Source organism: Capsella rubella, unplaced genomic scaffold, assembly GCF_000375325.1.
Source record: "Capsella rubella cultivar Monte Gargano unplaced genomic scaffold, Caprub1_0 scaffold_2, whole genome shotgun sequence".
Taxonomy (NCBI): Eukaryota; Viridiplantae; Streptophyta; class Magnoliopsida; order Brassicales; family Brassicaceae; genus Capsella; species Capsella rubella.
The window spans coordinates 317,092-337,535 of NW_006238922.1; the positions used below are offsets into that span (position 1 = coordinate 317,092).

A 20,444-nucleotide genomic window follows, 5' to 3' on the forward strand; every position below is an offset into this window, starting at 1 on the left:
CGTGAGTACTAATCTAGTCGCAAATGCTTTGGTGCATATCTCATACTAGCTAGAGTCCCTTAGACCCAATATAATTAACTTGTACAATTCATTTCTTGATCTTACCGTAAGTTCAAAAGAAAAAAAAAACAATATCGTAAAAGAAGGACAAAGAAACAATAGATTGTTATAATTTATATAATAATATATCAGAATATAATACGTGAGTAAATTATAATTCATTTTTATTTGCCATCTGAAAATCATGCATAATTTCATCTTTCTTTGACATAGAGCAAACGCTTTGAAAACGTTATTATATACTAGTAAATTATAACATAAAAGCAATCTTCGTTAATATTCTGTATCAATATGTTTTAAGATATAGATTGTCAAAGTAATTTGATGTACAAGTCAATCTTGATTCTAGATGCTATATATATGGACATAACCTTATTTTTTTTCATACGTAACTAATCTCATTTTTAATAACACCTACGTTTTTCACGTTACACCTAATTTTGGCATCAATTTCAAATTGACGAGATATATTCAATAGAAAGTAGGAAAAGTTCGTGCAATATTTTATATGGATGAACAAAAGTCAGAGGTTTTATGATGAGCAAACTCGTATTTCATGGAAAAGTGTCTATAAATGTGTATATATATACACTAGTTATAACATATATGGTATAATATAATTTGAGAAATTTGCATTTTTCACTATCTTCTTCTGCTACTTTTTATAGTTTTCGAACGAAAGTAACTTGTCCCATAAGTTATTCTTGAAGAATAGGAATGTGATATGAATATTCTACCAACCCAAGTTACAAAAATCATCAAATCACTTTTTATGTTTGTGTATTATATATAGATTTGAACTTCACAGTAAGAAACTATTTAAAGTTAATACTATATAACATCAGTGTCTATCAAATATAAGGAAAGTTTAACCCACCTTCTTGACTTTTCAGGTTTTCAAACATGACGTATCATTTGCTTTTCACAGCAGTTAATTATATTCACTAATCAGTTAATACCAAACGTTGCTTAATGGTAAAAATTTTATGATAGCCTAAATTTGTTTTTCTTTTACATTCGATTCTTATATCACGCCAAGGATTATATAGTACTTAAATTCAAAGGTACTGAAACTTCTATTATTGATCGTAACGGTTCAATTCTCTCCATTGTAATCACAAAGTCAATAGTAAAATTACGTTTTCGTGCATGTATATAGTAGTAAGTAGTAACACACAAACTTTTGGGCTTCTAGAAGAAAATTAAGTGAATGAGGCCCAATACAGTGCGAGAAATGGGCCCACCATATATCTACCTAAGTCAATGACACAAACACAACCACTTCTTTGTACAACATATAGTCAGAGAATCTATGTCATCTTTTTTTTTTTGTTTTGTCTTTATTTATTTGTTTTCATCTACTCCTTGAAATTATTTTACTCTAGTTGCTTAATTGACTTTCAAGTATGTATCATCAAGTTCTCTTTATCTCCCTAACTTCTTAATTAGATGAAAGAAAAGAAAAACATAATTTTTATACACTCATTTTTTTCTTTTGGTTGTTAACTACATTCTTATTAAACTCGAGTCGTGACAACAAGATCACTAACAAGTTCTTTTTAAATTTAATAAGACACGTCAACACTAATGAAATAAAGCAATAAAATTTTATTAATTAAGCGAGAACAAAATTATTATTATGAATCATCTTCTGATTGTGTGGAAACGCTTTTGGTTTTAATGTTTTTATCTAATGTTCAATGTCTTTTTTACATTATGGAGTTTTATGTTTCATATTTTCCATTTATTAATGATTGCCTATAAGTTTCAATATGTTACATGCTCTAACGTCCATTAGAATATGCATATTCGATTATTCATTTGAAGGAGTTGTAGAAATCTATATACGTATCTATTATATGGATAGATCACTATTTATGAGATGTGACATCTTCTAATTAAACCAAAATGCAGATTTTCTTATATAGTTCGCATATATTTTTTTTTAAAAATTGATTTAAAATCAACATGCACTATTGGGAGAAAAAAAAGAGAAAGGTTGGTAAAATTTAGTTGTTTAAATTTCTTGTTGGCTAATCGAACTCGTATACTAATTTCCTCTGTTCCTTTGTGAAAAAATATATTCAAAAGTTAACAAATCTTTATAAAAAGTATATAATAATAGAAAGCTTAACCGATCGTTGAGTGATCGGTGTGACACCACAAAAATTAAGCGATTGAATATAGTTTGAACTAGAACCGACTTCATGATGGCTTTCAAAATTTAATACATTATCTTAGAATATAACAATTATTTTAATATACAACCACATTTACACATGTGTGGTGTGTATGTTTTTATATCTCCACAACAAACAAAAACTTTTCTCATTGACAAAAAAAATAAAAACCCTTAAATCAATCAAATATGATTCATATCCTTTGAGCTCTATACAACTGGTTTGCCCTTGCTACTGCAGAAGCTCAAGCCATGGCTAGTGACCTATACTTATAGAAAGTGCGATAAATGTGTTTTCGTCTGATCTATCAACCATGATAATTCAGCGGTAAAACATACACTATAGGGTTTGATCCGGTTGATAAACAATACAAGGTTTTGTATGTCAAATTGTTGATGACATGGTCAACTCATTTAGCTTTGATGAGCATCAAGTTCTCACATTAGAAAACTGTCGTCATGGAGAATGGTAGACCTCGTTATTCTTCACATCAAGGAGTATGCATCAATGGTGTTTTGTATTACGTGACTAGGTTTTTAGTTGATTCCATGGTCGTTTGCTTAGGTTTATATATATAGGTCTGGAAAGTTCAGATTTATTCAAGTTGTGGGAACTTGAATTTAAGAGTGTGATGGAATTCTAAACTACAATGGGTAAAGTGGCTACACTTATGTCTAGAAAGTCTAGCTTTATCACTAGAAGAAGTGGAAGTATTGAACTGTGGGTTCTAGAAGATGATGATAAGCAAGAAGGTCGAAGTACAAACATTGCCCAGCCGTGCCATTCCACGTCTTCTACTACAATATGAGAGAAAGACAATCGCAAGACTTCATGTAGAGGACAACCACGCAACAATGATGCTTTTGCAAGTGTTTGTTAGGACTTGAGAAGAATTTATAACAGAGCTAGGGCGTTACAAAGACATTGAAGTTGAGAGTCAAGACTCAAGACGCAAGAGCCAAGCGGTTATATTGGCCGTATGGTGTACATTAACATACAAATTCTTTGAAGTTGGGATTTTTAATTTTCATCATTAGCCTCATCATAAAAAGCTTTAAACACAACAGACCTTAAAAGAACTGTGTGGCTACAATAGACTACAACTGAAAGAAAAATGTTACAACATTGAAGGCAATACTGATACATATATAAACTATATATATATAGTACTCTGCACCTAAACTGTGCACATAGAGAAGAACTTACCTTATACCGTGATACCATTCATATTTACAAACGACTTCTATGACGCCGTATGTCCCCATGTAAAACCAGACCGGTTTTTCGAGTAAACAAGATTGGATTATATGGATCCACCACTCTTATTTTCAGCCGGTTCATGAAAATTTCCGAGCTCTCTGAGGATACATGGATGACTTTTGGAGGGTTCTCGTTGGTGGTGGAGGGGGCGGCATCATACGGGAGTGATTCTTGAACTTGCTTGAAGATGAATGTTTTCTTTCTGATTCTATTGGGAATGATGATGAGGAGCTTGTGAATGTTCCTTTCTTGTTCTCCATTGTTGATAGTTTCAGTCTCTTTGAAGGCTTAAGATGATGATAGAGATGATGATGGTGATGCTCTGCTGCTGAATCTTTTCTCACATGGTTGTTGTTATTGTTGTAGTTGACTGAGTTATGATCTAAGGAGGAAATAGTTGCCGCATGCTTTTCGGGAGGCTTTTCGATTTGTTTGGATTTGCGGGCTTTCATAGATTTCTGAGAAAGCTTCTTTGGCCATCTGAGGATTCCATTTGGGTTGTTGTGGTTTGTGGATTGGACTGCAATGTCACAGAGCGTTTGAGCCGCTGCTAATAGCTGTGGACACGAAAGAGCTGTACACAAGATATCATCATCAGAAGTGGATTTTTGATAAAATTTGAGGTAAAGAGAAATTAAGTAATAGCATTTGTGAAAACACACCATCATCTTGAACATCTCGGGATCCCTCTGGTTCTGCATTTGATGAGAGATAAATGGATATTGTATAGTTTAGTTAAGAGTATAAAAAGAGGGCCGTCATACAGAAAAAAAGGATAACAGATTCTACCTTTGGGAACAATAGAATTTTTTTGAAGGGTAGAAACAGATGCTTCTGGGCAGTGGCACGAAGTGGTGTTAGCGAACATTGTTTGGCAGGTCTTAGTTCCAACAATAGTTTGCTTCTGTAGTGGAGGGACTAACTTTTGGTTGAAAGTGAGTGATTCCAGATTTGCGAAATTATCAGTTACCGGAGAACCCATAGTGTCAGGTATTCTTAGCCATCGTCCTTGACAAAGTGTCTTGCCGGTTACAAGCTTTGCTGCTTCTGAGTTGGTTCTAGAGCTCCCATTAAAAGCCTGTGACCAAGGGAAATGTGGCAATCCACTACGAGGTGGTAGTTGTTTAGCAGAACGCTGCTGGCCTGAGTTGTTCTTAGAGTTCTGAGAAGGTTTTGATGCATCTTGGAGCAGGGAGTCTAAATCTTTCGGCGGCGGAAGGCCTAATCTTTTTAATACATCACTAGCGTGGCATAATGGAAAATTAAGCGGAGTGGAAGGAATTTCAGAGTTGATACAAAGATCCTGAGCAAACAAAGAGTAGCTCACTTTTAAGTTAAAGCAACAGAACCATTAAAGTCATGTTACAAGTCAAATCATAATAAATATGAAACTTCAAAATGTTGAATTAAGAAATCTACCTTGGAAGATGAGGATAGATCTCCATCCAGGGAGATTACTTTATCGGTGTTTTCACCATTTGGTAGTGTAACAGAGACAGAGCTAGGTGGTGAACTCAGGGTTCTGCTGCGACAAGTGTCTAATTCAGTAGAGCTTTGTGATTGAACAGGCCTCTTAGTTGGTATAATGGACCAAACATTTCTGACCACACTGAGCAGAGTTTCATTAGTATTCTCCAATTTCTTCATCTTGTCTTTGCCCAAAGAAGGACACTCATAAGAGCCTTCAAGAAGATTTTTCAATGACAAATCTTCAATGAGTTTGGTAACATCATTTATTGCAGGCTTCAGGCCATAGGCACCTGCAGGTAAGGAAAGTTAAGAGGTAGACAAAAACACTTTCAGAGCATTTCATGTGAGGAGGATATATTGACAAGACCTTGCTATATCAACAAGGTCGCGTTTTAATGAATTAGTACTGAAATGCACAGGTGCTATGACTCTCACACTGTCCCTTTGGTACCTTAGGGATGCAAGGAATATGTCAGCCAATGAAACCTTTTCAATTTGATGTCAGAGAGGATTAAGATAAATAAACTCAAAATCACGACCAAGTGACCGAGGGAACCTCTAAAGCTACCTCAGACCAGGTTCACTTGTAAATCACTTCAAAATTCAGGTTTACGCAAATCTATAGAACTGAAAGTATACAAAAAAAAAATATAATAACTAGCCAAAGTAGAAGGACCAGGTTGAGGAGTCAACTGTTGAATTAGCAATACTCTATTGGATACCACATGAAGAGACTAATTCAGAAGCAGCCACATACCAAAAAATGCATTCTCGCCAGTCGCTGTATTGATTGTTGAAAAAGTTCTTGTGGGAACTTTTGAAAACCTCCTATCACCTCGTTTACCGTTACAACTGGTCCGCTGTCTCACCACTAACGGTTTATCTGTTTAGCAATCAAACAGAAGGTGATAAGTGACCTAAGCCAAGCCAAATTGATACAAAACGACACATTTTTCAGAGGGTGAACCAATCAACTATCACCAACATATTACATACTCTTCAAAAACATCTTGCTATTGACTAGATGACTGCTTACACTGCAGATAAGGAAATCACAAGAGAGTTCGCACCAGATGGTCATGACAATCAGCAGTTTCATATACTCAATTTAACCTCTTTAAAGGAAAAAAGGAGTAAAACTGTGGTTGGCTGAGAGTTACCTAAGTAAGTAGTAGATCCTTGTCCACATATCTCCTTGGTGTCGTTATCTCTTGGTGTGCTCACCGTGTCATCTAAAAGTATCAATTTAGTAGTCCTTCTCGAAGGCCCATTACTACTACTTCTTGAAAGTTTTCCTCTTTTCCTAGGAGACTCGGCACTTTCTGGACTGGCAATTGGTGAATAACCGTTTTGAGACTCGGATGAATTTTCAACCCGAAGTTTGGTAAGCCTATCATGTACAAAGTCGTGTGAATGCATTAACTTGCGCCATAACGATGAATCTGACGCCCCACTGCTACTTCCTGCAACTGGATCAAGTAGACGAGTAAATCGAAAAGTATCCAACCAATCTTCAAAAACTTTGCAAATTTATCAAACTCTGATATATGTCTTATAACACACACACATTTGGATCTACGACTATAAGCTGACTCAGTGTAAGGAGAAGTAATTTCAAATCCCCACTTTCTAATCCAAGGAACCCCCAAATCGATTAAAGCTTAAAATCCCCAAATGAAATTTGAAAGTCAAAAGAGAGATCAATCAAGAAGTAGCAATTAGCTCACCTTTCTTGTTGATTGAAGCACCACAACGCTCAATCGAAGAACTAACACCAAGAGAGACACGAGCCTTGTCAGAGTTGTTATCTGCTTTATTCGACGAAACCCTAACTCCACCACCACACCCTTCAGATCCCATAAGCTTAGCCGGCACAGAAACATCCACGGGACAAGAAATCTTCAAACCATCCATCACAAACCCAAATCGAAAACATCGCAACCGTGTAAGCTGCGAGACGAACTCATCATGACAGACCCAGATAGTTCGATCGAGCTTTAAAGCAGCTAAAATCGCAGAAATTTCTAGGTTTAGAGTGAGCTAAAAGAGTGCGATTGATTTGGGTTTTTTTCTCTCGATGAAGGAAGAAGAAAGAAGAAGAGAGAAAACGAAATGGAGCGGCTGCGTAAATCGAGGGATGATTTAATCTAGGGCAAGAAAATGAAAGAGGGGAGAAAAAAGATGAGTATTTATAGTTTTCGGGAAATTAACTTTGGCCTTGTTTAGATAAGCCGTCGACGGTGAGATTGTTCCGGTGAGCTCGTCCGTACCGGTAAGTCTGACGTGGCAATCACATTATTGCGAGGCGGAGTGGTTTATAGCCGTTGGATGCGGACCGATGACGGGTGTTCTTGTGATCTAGCTGGTTAGTGGAGTGACACGTACGCAAGTGAAAATTTTCACTTGGTTCATGTTGTTTTATGTAAGTTTCCAAAAATGCCACTGAAAGATTCTCAGGTGTTTGCTAGGAGCTGGGGGGTGTCGGGAGTAAAATTCAGTTTTGACGAAATTGCCCCTTATCTGAATATAAGAAAGGGACGCCGTTAGATTGTGTGGGTTCCGTTAAATAATTGTTTTCTTTTGTCTTTCTTTTTGTTTTAATTAACTAATTCGCTTCAAAATTTGAATAATTTTAAATTAAGAAAACTGAATGAGACAGTTTTTTCTTTTTTCAAAAAAAGTATTACCAGCATCTTTTGTAAGAAAATAAAGAAAAAAATTAATTATAATAATTCAGATTTGTGCAAACCCGCTATGTGTATTTTTGGAATAGCAGTTGGGCCTAGCCGAAGAGAACCAATTATAAAGGCCCAATAGTGCTTATGAGTTTGAGCCCGACGTCGTTTTGTACATATGCGTTTGTGGATTGTGTCATTGTGGATAAGCGTTGGCAGAGTCTTTCATTACGTTTTTTGATAAAAAAAATATTTCTAAATTTTTTTATCGTAATTGGGAAAAAGAGAGCAATAATAATAACATACACACGTTGAAGAGACGTATTGTTACACTAGTCTACGCAAAGATTATACCAAAATGAAGTTGGGAGAGTTTTTAATCCACTTAAAACTCAATCAGTTTTAAATTAAAAATAGTATTAATATTCTTTTGGTCAACCTAACTTTTAAAATCAAATAATGTATATCTTTAATTTTTTTTAATAACAACTATTTTAGTATAGAATAAAAATGGAGTTCTTTCATTTTGTTTGCAAAAACAGAGAAATATTAATTTTTAAAATTAATACTCAGCCGCATTTGACGAAAACAATTTAAACATACAATAGGCTAATCTACAAACAAAATGATTAAAATGGCATTATTTATTTTCTAATAGTAGAAAAAAATATATATATATATAAAAAGTTTGGTCAAAAGACAGAGCCGTCCCTTCCGGTACACACGAGCCGCACGTGTGCTTTCTCATTTTGCTCCTTCCCCGTCTCTAGCCGATTCTCTCTGTCTAGGGCTCTTCCTCCGTCTTCTTCTTACCTTCTTCACAAACCACAAACCCTCTCTTCTCTTCTCTTTCTCTCTATTGATTCTGTACGATACGGACGTGATTCTGAATCATCTTGATCGGAAACGGAGTTTCGAAACTGGAGGTCGGAGACGGAAACAACTCTTATCTCATCCCTCCGGTGTTTCGAATTCGAAGGGTTTTTGTAAGTTTTTGATTAATTTTGATGGAAGATGGTGTGGTTGATGATGTTATAAAGAGGTTACTGGGAGCGAAGAACGGGAAGACCACGAAGCAGGTTCAGTTGACGGAGGCTGAGATTAAACATCTTTGTTCTACGGCTAAGCAGATCTTTCTTAGTCAACCTAATCTTCTTGAACTCGAGGCTCCTATCAAGATTTGTGGTATTTATCTCGAAATTTTATTTTTTATGCACAATCGTTACGATTTTGTTCTTCTCTCCTCTTGTACGAGGAATTGTGTAGATTATGTTTGATTATAGATGGAACTGGAGATTGATCAGCTTACCAGAGCTGTTGAAATTTAGAGAAATGCATATTACGATATTGGTCAAAGTTGTGTTTCTTTGATTGCAGAGCTCGTGAGATTCTGCTGTTTAGATCATCACTGAGATACTAAATGAAATTAGAAATGATCATTGGTCTTTCTTAGGTTAATGTGCTATTTTCTCTCCATGTCAAAAGATTCAGAGCTGCTATTATAATTGTTCTGTGCATATATTCTATCATTTTGATATAGAATGGTATCAGCAAGTTGCAAATGTATTTCCACACAAGAGAGTAACCTATGCTTGTGTGGTGATTGAGTTTCTGGTGACGTACTACTTCTATAATGGTTTCGTTTTCATGTTTTAACAGGAGATACTCATGGTCAGTTCTCAGATCTTTTGAGATTGTTTGAGTACGGTGGCTACCCACCGGCTGCAAACTATTTGTTCCTTGGGGATTATGTAGATCGTGGAAAGCAGAGTGTAGAGACCATATGCCTTCTTCTTGCATACAAGATCAAATACAAAGAGAATTTCTTCCTTCTACGGGGGAACCATGAGTGTGCTTCTATTAACCGTATATACGGATTCTATGACGAGTGCAAGAAGAGATATAGTGTTCGAGTGTGGAAGATATTTACTGACTGCTTTAATTGTCTCCCTGTTGCTGCTCTTATCGATGAAAAGATCCTCTGTATGCACGGCGGGCTATCGCCTGAGTTGAAGCACTTGGATGAGATCAGGAACATTGCCCGTCCTATTGACATTCCTGACCATGGACTACTATGTGATTTGTTGTGGGCTGATCCTGATAAGGACATTGAAGGATGGGGAGAGAATGACAGGGGTGTCTCTTACACTTTTGGGGTTGATAAAGTCGAGGAGTTTCTCCAAACACATGACCTTGACTTAATTTGCAGAGCTCATCAGGTAATGTTTTGCTTGAGAAAAACCCTTCTAGACATCTACCTGTGCACGTCTCTATTGTTAACTTCTCATCATAGGGCTACTCAAGCTGGTGGCTTTCTAAGTAATGCAGAGTACTTATGATGTCTTACTTTGAAACCATTGAAGTTGATTGTTTTTGGCATTAGGTTGTGGAAGACGGGTATGAATTCTTTGCAAATAGACAGCTAGTAACGATATTCTCGGCCCCAAACTACTGTGGAGAGTTTGATAACGCAGGAGCAATGATGAGTGTGGATGATTCCTTGACGTGCTCATTTCAGATCCTGAAAGCATCTGAGAAGAAAGGAAGTTTCGGATTTGGCAAAAATGCAGGAAGGAGAGGAACCCCGCCTCGCAAGGTGAGATTCGTTAAAGCATCGAATGATACAAGATGTACTCAGTTTTATTAGTGCCTTTCTTCTTACTCTTACGCATCGCATTATTTTAATGTTTTCTCTTTAGGGTGGAAAAGGCTGAAGAAAAAAAACCCCATAAACTCTGTTTTGTGTGTTCCATGTTTCGTGGTTCAAGACACTTGCTTGAGCTGAAGTGTTATAAAAACTGTCTTCTTCTTCCTCTGCTCCGATGGATTTACTTTGGCAAGGGGTTACTTCTGTCTTTTCCCTTGACTACTCTGGATCACTTTTGTGTCTTTGAGCTCTGTGAATCCTGAGATATACAGTATTCTCTGTGAGATACAGTTTTATGTTGTTTTTTGTTAAAACATTTAAATGAAAATCTTACTGTTCCACGTCACTTGGAAAAAAACGGCGCGGTGCTTCGTTCGGAAACTTATAATATGTCAAGTCAATGATTCGCGAAAACCTTATATCTTCATCTTCCTAGTTCTCTATATCTTATATCTTATATCTTATATCTTCTCTTCCTATATGCACATCAAGGATGATTGATGATTCCACATATGACTTTTGTTTCAAGGATGAGGGACTATTTGGTTCGGTTCAGACTTTTATTAACTAAACGTAACCCACTACTCAATAAAACTCACATCCGCAATTTCATAATCTTCTATTGGCCACCTAATGATAAGTGTTCTTCTAGACAGATTGTGCAGTCGATCTTGTTCCATTGGTATTAAGACGACCTAAACTTGAGAGTCATAATCTTTAATTTGGGGTTTAATTTAACCAGTATTATCTAGCCATTGTTTCCTTAGCTATAATTTCAATGTCAGAAGCCTTTGATCTTTCCCCTATCTCTGCTGATTTTCGGAACGATACGCTGTTGAGTCCACCGGATCGTCAACTTAAACCAACAATGGAAACAAGGATACTCAATTAAACTAACCATACAAATTAGATCACGTCTCATTGAACTTTTTCCTTTTTTAAATCATTTATAATATATCGAAATCTTTGATTAATAAACTTGGCTTATTTTTTTTAGTAATTTGTTTCCTTTTTCTATGTATCATTAAAGTATATATGTATGTATTAATATTTATATTAGAATAAACATAAATGTAAATAATACTTTTAATTAGATATTGATAAATTTAACTGAATCCCGATCGATCTGTTTGAGTATATTATGCCGACTTTCTTATATATTACATATATATACATGTGTAGGTAGGTCATTAGGGGAAGAAAACTCAAAAGAGATGGATTCAGAAAGTAAGAAACAACAGCTTAACAAAAGAGAAATCGCAAGTGCAGCAGATCCTTCTTCTCTCTCAAAGAAGAAGCGAAAGGTCATCAAGATGGATTTGCAAGAAGCGATGAATAAGCAGAACGACGTTGCCCTGTTCCTTGCGGGGAAAGTAATCTCTACCGTAGCCAAAAACTCCAACTTGGTCTTCTCTCCGGCATCTATCAACTCTGTTCTCACCATGACCGCTGCTACCTCCGACAGCGAGGAACTAAGATCCTTCATCCTCTCCTTTCTTAGGTCTTCTTCAACTGACGAGCTCAACGCCGTCTTCCGCGAAGTGGCTTCAGTCGTTCTTGTCGACGGAAGCAATAGAGGTGGCCCCAAAATCGCAGCGGTTAATGGAGTTTGGATGGACCAATCACTCTCGTGTAGTCCTAAGTTGAAAGATGTCTTTGAGAATTTCTTCAAGGCTGATTTTTCTCAAGTTGATTTCCGATCCAAGGTTACTTTCTTATTTCTACTAAGTTTGCTTCAGAAATATATATATTTTCGAATTTTGGCTTTGATTAGATTAGGTCAAGAGTTTGTGTAAAGCTGTATGACAGAGTGTTAATTAGAGATAAACTACATATCTTAATCAATGTTGTTTTGGTTGCATGTGGTTTTGTAACTATGGTTGTTGTTTTTTTTGAAGTATGAAGAAGTGCGTGAGGAGGTGAATTCGTGGGCATCACGTCACACCAATGGTCTCATCAAAAATCTTCTTCCTCCTGGATCCGTTTCAGATGAAACCACTCAGGTTTATGGCAACGCATTGTACTTCAAAGGAGCCTGGAAAAACAAATTCCCTAAGTCAATGACGGAACACAAACCTTTCCACCTTCTCAGTGGAACCTCAGTGTCTGTGCCATTCATGAGCAACTATAGGGACCAATACATTAAGGCTTATGATGATTTCAAGGTCCTCTGCCTTCCTTACCAACAAGGTGATGATGATACCGAACGCAATTTCTCAATGTATATCTATCTTCCGGACAAGAAAGGGGAATTGGATAATCTTTTGAAGAGGATGACATCTACTCCTGGATTCTTGGATAGTCACATTCCGAGACAAAGAGCTACAACTGGCGAATTCAGAATCCCAAAGTTTAAGATTGAGTTCGGGTTTCAAGCTTCAAGTGTTTTTGATGACTTTGAGCTTAATGTGTCATTATACCAAAAAGCTTTGATTGAGATAGATGAAGAAGGTACTGAAGCTGCCTCTGCTACTAAAGGAGGTAGACGAGGTAGCCGTGAAGTGCCGAAGAGGATAGATTTTGTGGCAGATCATCCATTTCTTTTCTTGATTAGAGAAGACAAAACCGGAATTGTTTTGTTCGCTGGTCAAATGTTTGATCCTTCCAAATCTTCCTCTGCTTAGCTAGGACCAAGCTTCCAAATCTTCTTATGGTACTCTTAGATATTTTATTAAGATTTTGATTCTTATTTGTATTAGTTATATATCCTAGTCCTAAATGTTCTACCTATAGTTTTAGATTCTTTTTGAGGCATGAGTGCTTGTGCTGCAGCCACGTCCGAATACAATCAATCCGTGTGGAAATTGTCCGAATGCATTAACGTTTTAGTCCTATTCTTAAAGGACTATAAAAACAAAGACATCAATAGTAAAAAAGCTAAAATGGGCAAAAACTCTATCTAAAAACTAACAACAACACTTTGATCATCATTTTCTCCAATTTTGATCTTCTCCATCTCAATACTCAGTACTTCCTTCACTCTGCTCTTTAGCTGCAAGTCATACAGAGAAACAGACCACTCAAAACACACTCTTGCTTTCTTTTCGACAAACAGATATTTCTGGTAAGTTACCATACCTCATTGAGACCCTGTTCTGTTTTCACCGAGACATGAATTGATTCATCAGGTCCTGTTTCCCGGTACTTAATTATTTCCGCATCATCGCTGCTTCTATCTTCTTTGGCATAGATCACCGGTGAGCCTCCCAGCAAATCGCATTTGGATACAGCATCAATCCACAGGTAATCCTTAAACCTTTCTTTTATCTCTTTATAAATTTGAAACTGCAAAGCCCTCAGAACAAACAGACAATTGAATCAGGAAATATCAAACCTGTCTATTTGACATAGTTCTGTCTTCTTCAGATATTCACATTTATGCATTCTTGTGTTTCGTTGGCCCATCTGATACAATGAACATAAGAATTCGATTTATAGTACTATACCTGATCAGAAGGAGAAGTCCCACATTCTCCAGTTAGATCATGAACATATAAAACCGCAGTTGGAAGATGAGTGAGTACAGCAAGAGTTAACTTCTCTAGATTATTCCTATCCTCTATAATGACCAAAACAAACAACAATCAAGACTTCATCAGATATCATACTATTATATCATGCATCCACGAGAAAGTTTGTAACAAGTAGACTTTACCATCACATCTCCTAAGAAGCCCAGGGGTGTCTGTCACCTGTAAGGCGTTTCACGATGATTAGTAATTTAAACCATGAGGAATGTGAGAGTAGAACAAAATTCACAAAACAAAGCAAGTAGTGTAACCTGAAATCGTTGGTAGTTCAGATCGATATGACCCATCAGAATTCCTCTGGTAGTGAAAGGATAATTGCATATCTGACAACCAGAACATTATAAGCATAGACAATGCAAGTTTTATCACATATATGAAGATTGGGACAAAAGGCAAACCTCAGGCTTCCCTGTTGAAAGAATGCGGACCAAGGATGATTTCCCAACGTTTGGTGCTCCGACAAGGCAAAGAGTTGGCATTTTTAAGTCAACAACTGGCATAGCCCTCAAAACCTGCAAAATGGCGTAACTCTTTTCATACACAGAGTTGTGATAATAAAGGCAAACTGGTCAAACCACTGGAAGAGACAAATAAAAGATTCTAGCAAGAAACCTTCGCTATACTTAGCAAATCATCAACAGCTTTCCCTTGTTGTTGGAAAACCAATTCAAGCTTCTCCACACCTTCGTTCAAGCGTTCCTCTGCTTCTTTCTTTGACAAAGCCTGTAAAATAAATTGAAGGACGTTTAAATTTTCCTACACTGATATATGATGGAACAATGGGGTAGTGAAGAAGCTTAAAAGGCCCATACTGATGAAGTACCAATCACAATCTACAGAATATGAGATTAACTAAAATGAAATATACAATATATCTTGAAAGAATTGAGGAGTCTGACCTTAGCACAGAGAGAAGCATGTTCCTTCCCAACAGACAGAACCTTCTTCCTCAGAACATCAACTTTTCCTAACACCTAAATATATAATTTATAAGCAAATGCTGAAAATCAGTTGCAGGGGAGCTAAATGACTAAGAGGGCGCACATAATAGATACCTCCTCGTACTTTCCTTCACCAAGTGTCAACTCAATAAGAGACCTTTCATATGGATGTAAGAGTCTCTTCCTCGGAAAACTTTCCATGTATCCTTTTAAAGGTAGAGCCAATTCCTTAAAAGACAAAAGCAATTTTTGATTTGGTAAGACAAGTAACATATCAGAATTTCAATCGAAAACACAGCGAAGGATGAAATAAACTAACTTTCATGAGTGCATCAAGCTGTTTAGCACCTCTATTTCTTTCCCGCTTTGCAATATTAGCAATGCCTGAGACCAAAAATGGACAAAGACTCTGACAAAGAGTTCCAAGAAGTGAATGTGCGAACAAAAACAAGAAGATTAAAGAATCAAATAACCTTTTGTTGGTTGAACTCTTTTCGATTTCCTAAGTGCAGAACAATATAAATCAATAGACGGCATCACCATGGGCAGCTTTTGAAAAGCACCCAAACCTTCCTGCACCGGTGGCGGTTGTTTTTCCTGCAAAACCAAATCCAAATTCGTTTTTTCAAAACTTTCCCCACAAATTGAAACCAAAAGCTCGAAACTTGTGGGTGCTAAAGGGGAATGAATGAATATACAGGGGAGGTAGGGATTTCAATCTGCTTCTGAGTAATGTAGGAAGTGGGCAAATAGCTTGAACTGACGATTGGAGAGACAGTCGTCTGAAGATTCCGGCATTGACGCAAGGTTGGAGACCAGAACGTGTGAGACTTTGAGGTGTTGGCTAAAGAAGAGTGACAGAGAGAGAGGGGTCAGAAGAGGAGAAAAACGAAACCATGGATGACAAAATAAAGTATTGGAGCAAGAGATTAAGTACCTGTGGAGAAAATGAAAGCTTGTAGACAAAGCTGTGGTGATTTTAAGAGACGCCATTGATGAGGAACCAAGCTCGACGCCAATTTCATCGTGTTTCTGAGTCTCAAACTCTGAACCAACAAAAAAAAAAAGAAGTTTTTTTGAGTTAAGATGGGAACAAAAACGATCTAATCCAAAAACCCATGGCTTGACTCCTCATTTTATAATGGGCTTTTACAAACATCGTCATCATTTGCGATTGAATAGGTAGCTGGTAAATAAGAAAAGCCCCTAACTTTAAACTTAGGGTCAAGTCGATGAAGAACTCAATCGCCACTGACTCAGACAGTCGGAATCTGTTTTTAAAAACCTGAATCTTCCGGCGCAGAATATCTTCTTTATTGATGTGATTCAGTCTTCATGGGTTCACGAAATCAAGATTATCCCAATTTTTTCAGTTGTAGTGAGTAACACGAGATTCTTCTTCTCGAGTTTGTTCCCACCGTTCTCTCCTTAAGTGGAAAAGCTTCAATAGGGTCGAGAGGATACCCACTGCGGCGAAGATTCCGGCGGTAATTCGACACCGCAGTTTCCAAACAAATCAGCGTGTTTCAGATTTGTGTTTGTCTACCGGACCAGACATCGAATAATGGTTCGATCAACCGGTCGGAAATAGTAACTGAGTGAAAACTAAGTAATATTGGGCTCTAAGTAATATGTTAAATTAATGGGCCTTAATTTTAAAAACAATCCAGCCCGGTCCGAACCCGTAAAAACCAGATTCAAAAAAAAAGCGAATGGGTTTGAGTTTTTTTGGGTAAACCGATGAGTTTTTGTCTTTGTGGGTAAACTTTTAGGTACCCGAGTTTGGCTAAAAAAAAAAATCAGATGTAATTTATTTGCTGTAATTGTTTTTCTATTTGTAATTTTTTCTGTATTTTGTTCTATCATTATTTTGTGCATTTTATTGTATTTGAGAAAATCTGTTGTTTTCAAAAATATAAAATTTTATGTTATATTGAGAAATTGTACAAAATATATATCTCTATATAACATGTCATAACAAAGGTATACACGTAACTAGTAGCTGAATCTATGTAAACAAAGGTAGACTAATGGGAACAAGTAAGCACTAATCTTTTCTCAAGGCAACGCAGCAACAGAACAATTATGTTCCTAAATTCATCATACTGAGAACCACCTAGCTAAAGAATCAGACTTGTGTTCTACTTCTCTACATGTGGTTTATACGGAACCTAAACTAGTGATGTTCGTTGTGGTTAAATGACGACCCCCCACAGTCATGGATGTTGCGAACATAATAGCGCATATATATACACTCAAAAATTAACAAACATCCAATTATGAATATGCTATTCTTCTGATTTGTTCGCCTCATCAGTAGACTTTTGATAATAAACAATAGCTCTAGTCGACTCTGCTATAGCTGTTACATCTTGTTACAAGGAATAAAGAAACTTTAAGAAAAAAAATTATCAGAAAATGTGAGATGACTGACTGTTATAAACAATTACTTAGACCGAAGAAACATCACATAAGTAAAAGAAGATGAACAACTCAATTTGAGATGCAGAAACGTTGAAATACATTAACAAAATTACATATTGATATAAATATCAAGCACACTTTATTTAACATAAAATATCCGTGAAAGTTAATAACAATTTTGCTAATGTATATGGTTATAAAGCACAATGCACAATTTTTTCAAATATTAAGTTTAGAATAATAACACACATAGAAATTAATATATGAGAAAAACTAAAGGTATTATAATGAAAAACTATACCTATTTAGCTAGTTTAATGTGATAACCCTTATCTTAATTCATCTACCAATTACCTTGAAATAAAATACTTTAACAGAAATCATAATACTTTTTTTTGGTTAAAGTACTATCAATATATGAGATAGACTTTGGATATAACTAGTCTAAGTAACAATTATTTTTGTTTATTTTAAAAATACTAGAAGTAACAACTTGCAAAAAAAAATGAATATGTAACAAAAAGTGAAGAGATACTATATATTAAAAACTAATATTATAAGTCTATGAATTGGATATAATATAATATTATTACTAAAAATTTGACACATACTTATTATGAATATTTATTATGATTTATCATACTTTAGAACTAAAATCATATATTAGAACTAATATATATATATATATATATATATATGATATAATTAAAACCTGATGATCCTAATTAATTATGCTTTGTCATAGTTTTCAAAGTATATATAGGATAAGTTAATTTTCCAAACCTAAATCTCAATAAGTTTTTTACTTTTTTGTTCCCTTAACCGACGATGCATCGAGAGCACTAGGCATCTTATATTTTTTTTATATATACACATGTATGCTCAGACTCAGATCAAAAATTAATAAGAAGAACCAAAAACTCAGCACACAAGAAATCGCAGAGCCCTCTCTCTCATAGACGAAGGAAAAGCAAAAGATGGATTTGCAAGAAGCGATGAATAAGCAAAACGACTTCGCTCTGTTCCTTGCGGGGAAAGTAATCTCTGCCGAAGCCAAAAGCTCTAACTTCGTCTTCTCTCCGGCATCTATCAACGCCGTACTCACCATGGCTGCTGCTACCTCCGACAATGAAACACTAAGATCATGCATCCTCTCCTTTCTTAGGTCTTCTTCCACCGACGAACTCAACGCCATATTTAGTAAAATCGCTTCAGTACTTGTCGACGGAAGCAAAGAAGGTGGGCCAAAAATCGCGTCGGTTAATGGAGTGTGGATAGAGCAATCACTTCCGTGTAGTCCCAAGTCGAAGGATCTCTTTGAGAATTTCTTCAAAGCTGACTTTGCTCAAGTTGATTTCCGATCCAAGGTTAGTTTCTGATTTCTTTCTCTATAAGTTTTCTGCAAAAATTATATATTTTAGGTTTTGAATTTGCTTTGATTAGATTAGGTCAAGAGCTTAGAAACTACATATCTTACTCAATGTTTTCGATCTTTGGTTTGGTTTGGTTTGGTTGTGGTTTTGTAACTATGGTTGTTGTTGTTTTGAAGTTTGAAGAAGTACGTAAGGAGGTGAATTCTTGGGCTTTACGTCACACCAATGGCCTCATCAAAGATCTTCTTCCTCCTGGATCCGTTTCAAACGAAACCATCTGGATTTATGGAAACGCCTTGTACTTCAAGGGAGCTTGGAAAGACAAATTCGACAAATCAATGACAAGACACAAACCTTTTCACCTTGTTGATGGCAAACAAGTACTTGTGCCTTTCATGCAAAGCTATGAAAGACAATATGTAAAGGCTTACGACGGTTTCAAGGTCCTTAGACTGCCATACCGACAAGGCCATAATGATATCCAATTCTCAATGTGTATCTATCTCCCGGACGAGAAAGATGGACTGGATAACCTTGTGGAGAAAATGGCATCTACTGATGGATTCTTGGACTGTCACATTCCAAGTTGGAGAGTTAGAGTTGGTAGATTCAGAATACCAAAGTTTAAGATTGAATTCGGGTTTGAAGCTTCCAGAGTTTTCAGTGACTTTAAACTTAATGCGTCACTATACCAAAAAGCTTTCATTGAGATCGATGAAGAAGGTACTGAAGCTGCGGCTGCTACTGCTCTACTTGGCGCTTCTGGATCCAGCGCTTATATGCCTCCTCCACCGATAGATTTTGTGGCAGATCATCCATTTTTTTTCTTGATTAGAGAAGACAAAACCGGAACAGTTTTGTTCGGTGGTCAAGTCTTCGATCCAGCCTTTGGTAGCTCTGACACTGGAGGTGATTTTAGTGCATCTAACACTCCTGCCCTGGTGCCATCAAATACCACATATTTTGGCTCTTCCCCTGCTTTTGGATTGCCTACCTCAGTAATTGGTAGGAGTATCTTTGATTATACACAGTCTCCCTTTAGAGCGCAAGGTTCTCTAGCTAATCCTATTCAATTACAGAATAGAAGTTGAAGTTCCCACCCATTAATAAATGGTAACTAATTTATATGTTGACATGTTTTGCTTTGCAGGTGCACAGGCTTGGACCCCAGCATTTGGGGGTAGAAGTGTCTTCCCTTATGCAGAGTGGGGCACTGGTAACGAGCCTGCTGAGAGGCTACAATCTATATCTGCCAATATGCCTCCATACATTGAAAAAAACCATGAGGAGCTTAGGTGGGAGGACTACCAGCGAGGAGATAAAGGTCATATGCTAAACAAATCTTTGTTATTACATGTTTCTACTTTATTTACCAAACTATTGATTCTCTTGTTGTTTAATTGTTTGCAGGTGGAGAATTTCCTGCTGGAAGTTCTCAGCCATCAGCGTTTGGTCAGACACCTGCAAATCCAGCAAACCCCTTTTCAAGCTCAACAGCCACAAACTCTTTTGCAACAAACACATGGCAGCCATATGGTTCAACTCCAGCATTTAGCATTGATGGAAATTTTAACAACAGTCAGTCGTCTCCGGAGTTTGGTTCTAATCCATCATTCCAACATAGTTCTCTGTTTGGACGACAGAGTACCACTCCTGCAGATTTCAAACTCAAAAGGCAAGACTCTGAAGACAAAAGAGTAACTCAAAAGGCAGTGAAAGAGACATATCAACTCTGAATTGGTTTATTTTTGGAGTTACACCCCTAACTTTAAAAAGCCCATTCGAAAGTCATCAATTACTTTTCCATCTGAGAGAAAAAGGAACATTTTTTGTTCGTATATATATCTCCAAATTTTTCATTTAAAAATAGTAATTTAAAATACC

The 20,444-nt window shown here is 36.5% G+C and overlaps 5 protein-coding genes across 6 annotated transcripts; 3 read left to right on the forward strand and 2 right to left on the reverse strand.

Moving 5' to 3' along the window:
* Positions 1 to 3,225: 3,225 nt before the first annotated feature.
* LOC17894127 lies at positions 3,226 to 7,166 on the reverse strand. Of its 2 annotated transcripts, none has more exons than XM_006300761.2 (7): positions 6,698 to 7,166; positions 6,131 to 6,433; positions 5,728 to 5,853; positions 4,920 to 5,260; positions 4,290 to 4,803; positions 4,163 to 4,195; positions 3,226 to 4,074 (listed from the first exon to the last, which is right to left on the reverse strand). In XM_006300761.2, exons 1-7 carry the CDS (start codon positions 6,882 to 6,884, stop codon positions 3,578 to 3,580), a joined length of 2,001 nt encoding a protein of 666 aa, XP_006300823.1. In that variant the 5' UTR covers positions 6,885 to 7,166; the 3' UTR covers positions 3,226 to 3,577. The 2 variants fall into 2 exon arrangements, with proteins under 2 accessions (XP_006300823.1, XP_006300824.1); XM_006300762.2 differs by having other exon boundaries at positions 6,131 to 6,439; positions 6,698 to 7,165.
* A 1,196-nt stretch (positions 7,167 to 8,362) lies between these two features.
* On the forward strand, positions 8,363 to 10,675 carry LOC17894768 (serine/threonine-protein phosphatase PP1 isozyme 3). The gene is made up of 4 exons (XM_006302494.2): positions 8,363 to 8,830; positions 9,305 to 9,864; positions 10,029 to 10,241; positions 10,345 to 10,675. The coding sequence occupies exons 1-4, from the start codon at positions 8,653 to 8,655 to the stop codon at positions 10,357 to 10,359; spliced, it is 966 nt and encodes a 321-aa protein (XP_006302556.1). The 5' UTR covers positions 8,363 to 8,652; the 3' UTR covers positions 10,360 to 10,675.
* An 817-nt stretch (positions 10,676 to 11,492) lies between these two features.
* LOC17895583 (serpin-Z2) lies at positions 11,493 to 13,006 on the forward strand. The gene is made up of 2 exons (XM_006301918.2): positions 11,493 to 11,998; positions 12,191 to 13,006. Exons 1-2 carry the CDS (start codon positions 11,507 to 11,509, stop codon positions 12,914 to 12,916), a joined length of 1,218 nt encoding a protein of 405 aa, XP_006301980.1. The 5' UTR covers positions 11,493 to 11,506; the 3' UTR covers positions 12,917 to 13,006.
* Positions 13,007 to 13,088: 82 nt separating this feature from the next.
* LOC17895282 (nucleolar GTP-binding protein 1) lies at positions 13,089 to 16,306 on the reverse strand. The gene is made up of 14 exons (XM_006301078.2): positions 15,975 to 16,306; positions 15,701 to 15,809; positions 15,462 to 15,607; positions 15,237 to 15,360; positions 15,083 to 15,147; positions 14,878 to 14,991; positions 14,722 to 14,796; positions 14,435 to 14,545; positions 14,221 to 14,334; positions 14,074 to 14,145; positions 13,948 to 13,984; positions 13,739 to 13,851; positions 13,371 to 13,577; positions 13,089 to 13,284 (listed from the first exon to the last, which is right to left on the reverse strand). Exons 2-14 carry the CDS (start codon positions 15,786 to 15,788, stop codon positions 13,192 to 13,194), a joined length of 1,359 nt encoding a protein of 452 aa, XP_006301140.1. The 5' UTR covers positions 15,789 to 15,809; positions 15,975 to 16,306; the 3' UTR covers positions 13,089 to 13,191.
* Positions 16,307 to 18,122: 1,816 nt separating this feature from the next.
* Positions 18,123 to 20,435, forward strand: LOC17894780 (serpin-Z2). The gene is made up of 4 exons (XM_006301899.2): positions 18,123 to 18,554; positions 18,737 to 19,610; positions 19,711 to 19,884; positions 19,971 to 20,435. The coding sequence occupies exons 1-4, from the start codon at positions 18,165 to 18,167 to the stop codon at positions 20,294 to 20,296; spliced, it is 1,764 nt and encodes a 587-aa protein (XP_006301961.2). The 5' UTR covers positions 18,123 to 18,164; the 3' UTR covers positions 20,297 to 20,435.
* The last annotated feature ends 9 nt before the right edge of the window (positions 20,436 to 20,444 follow it).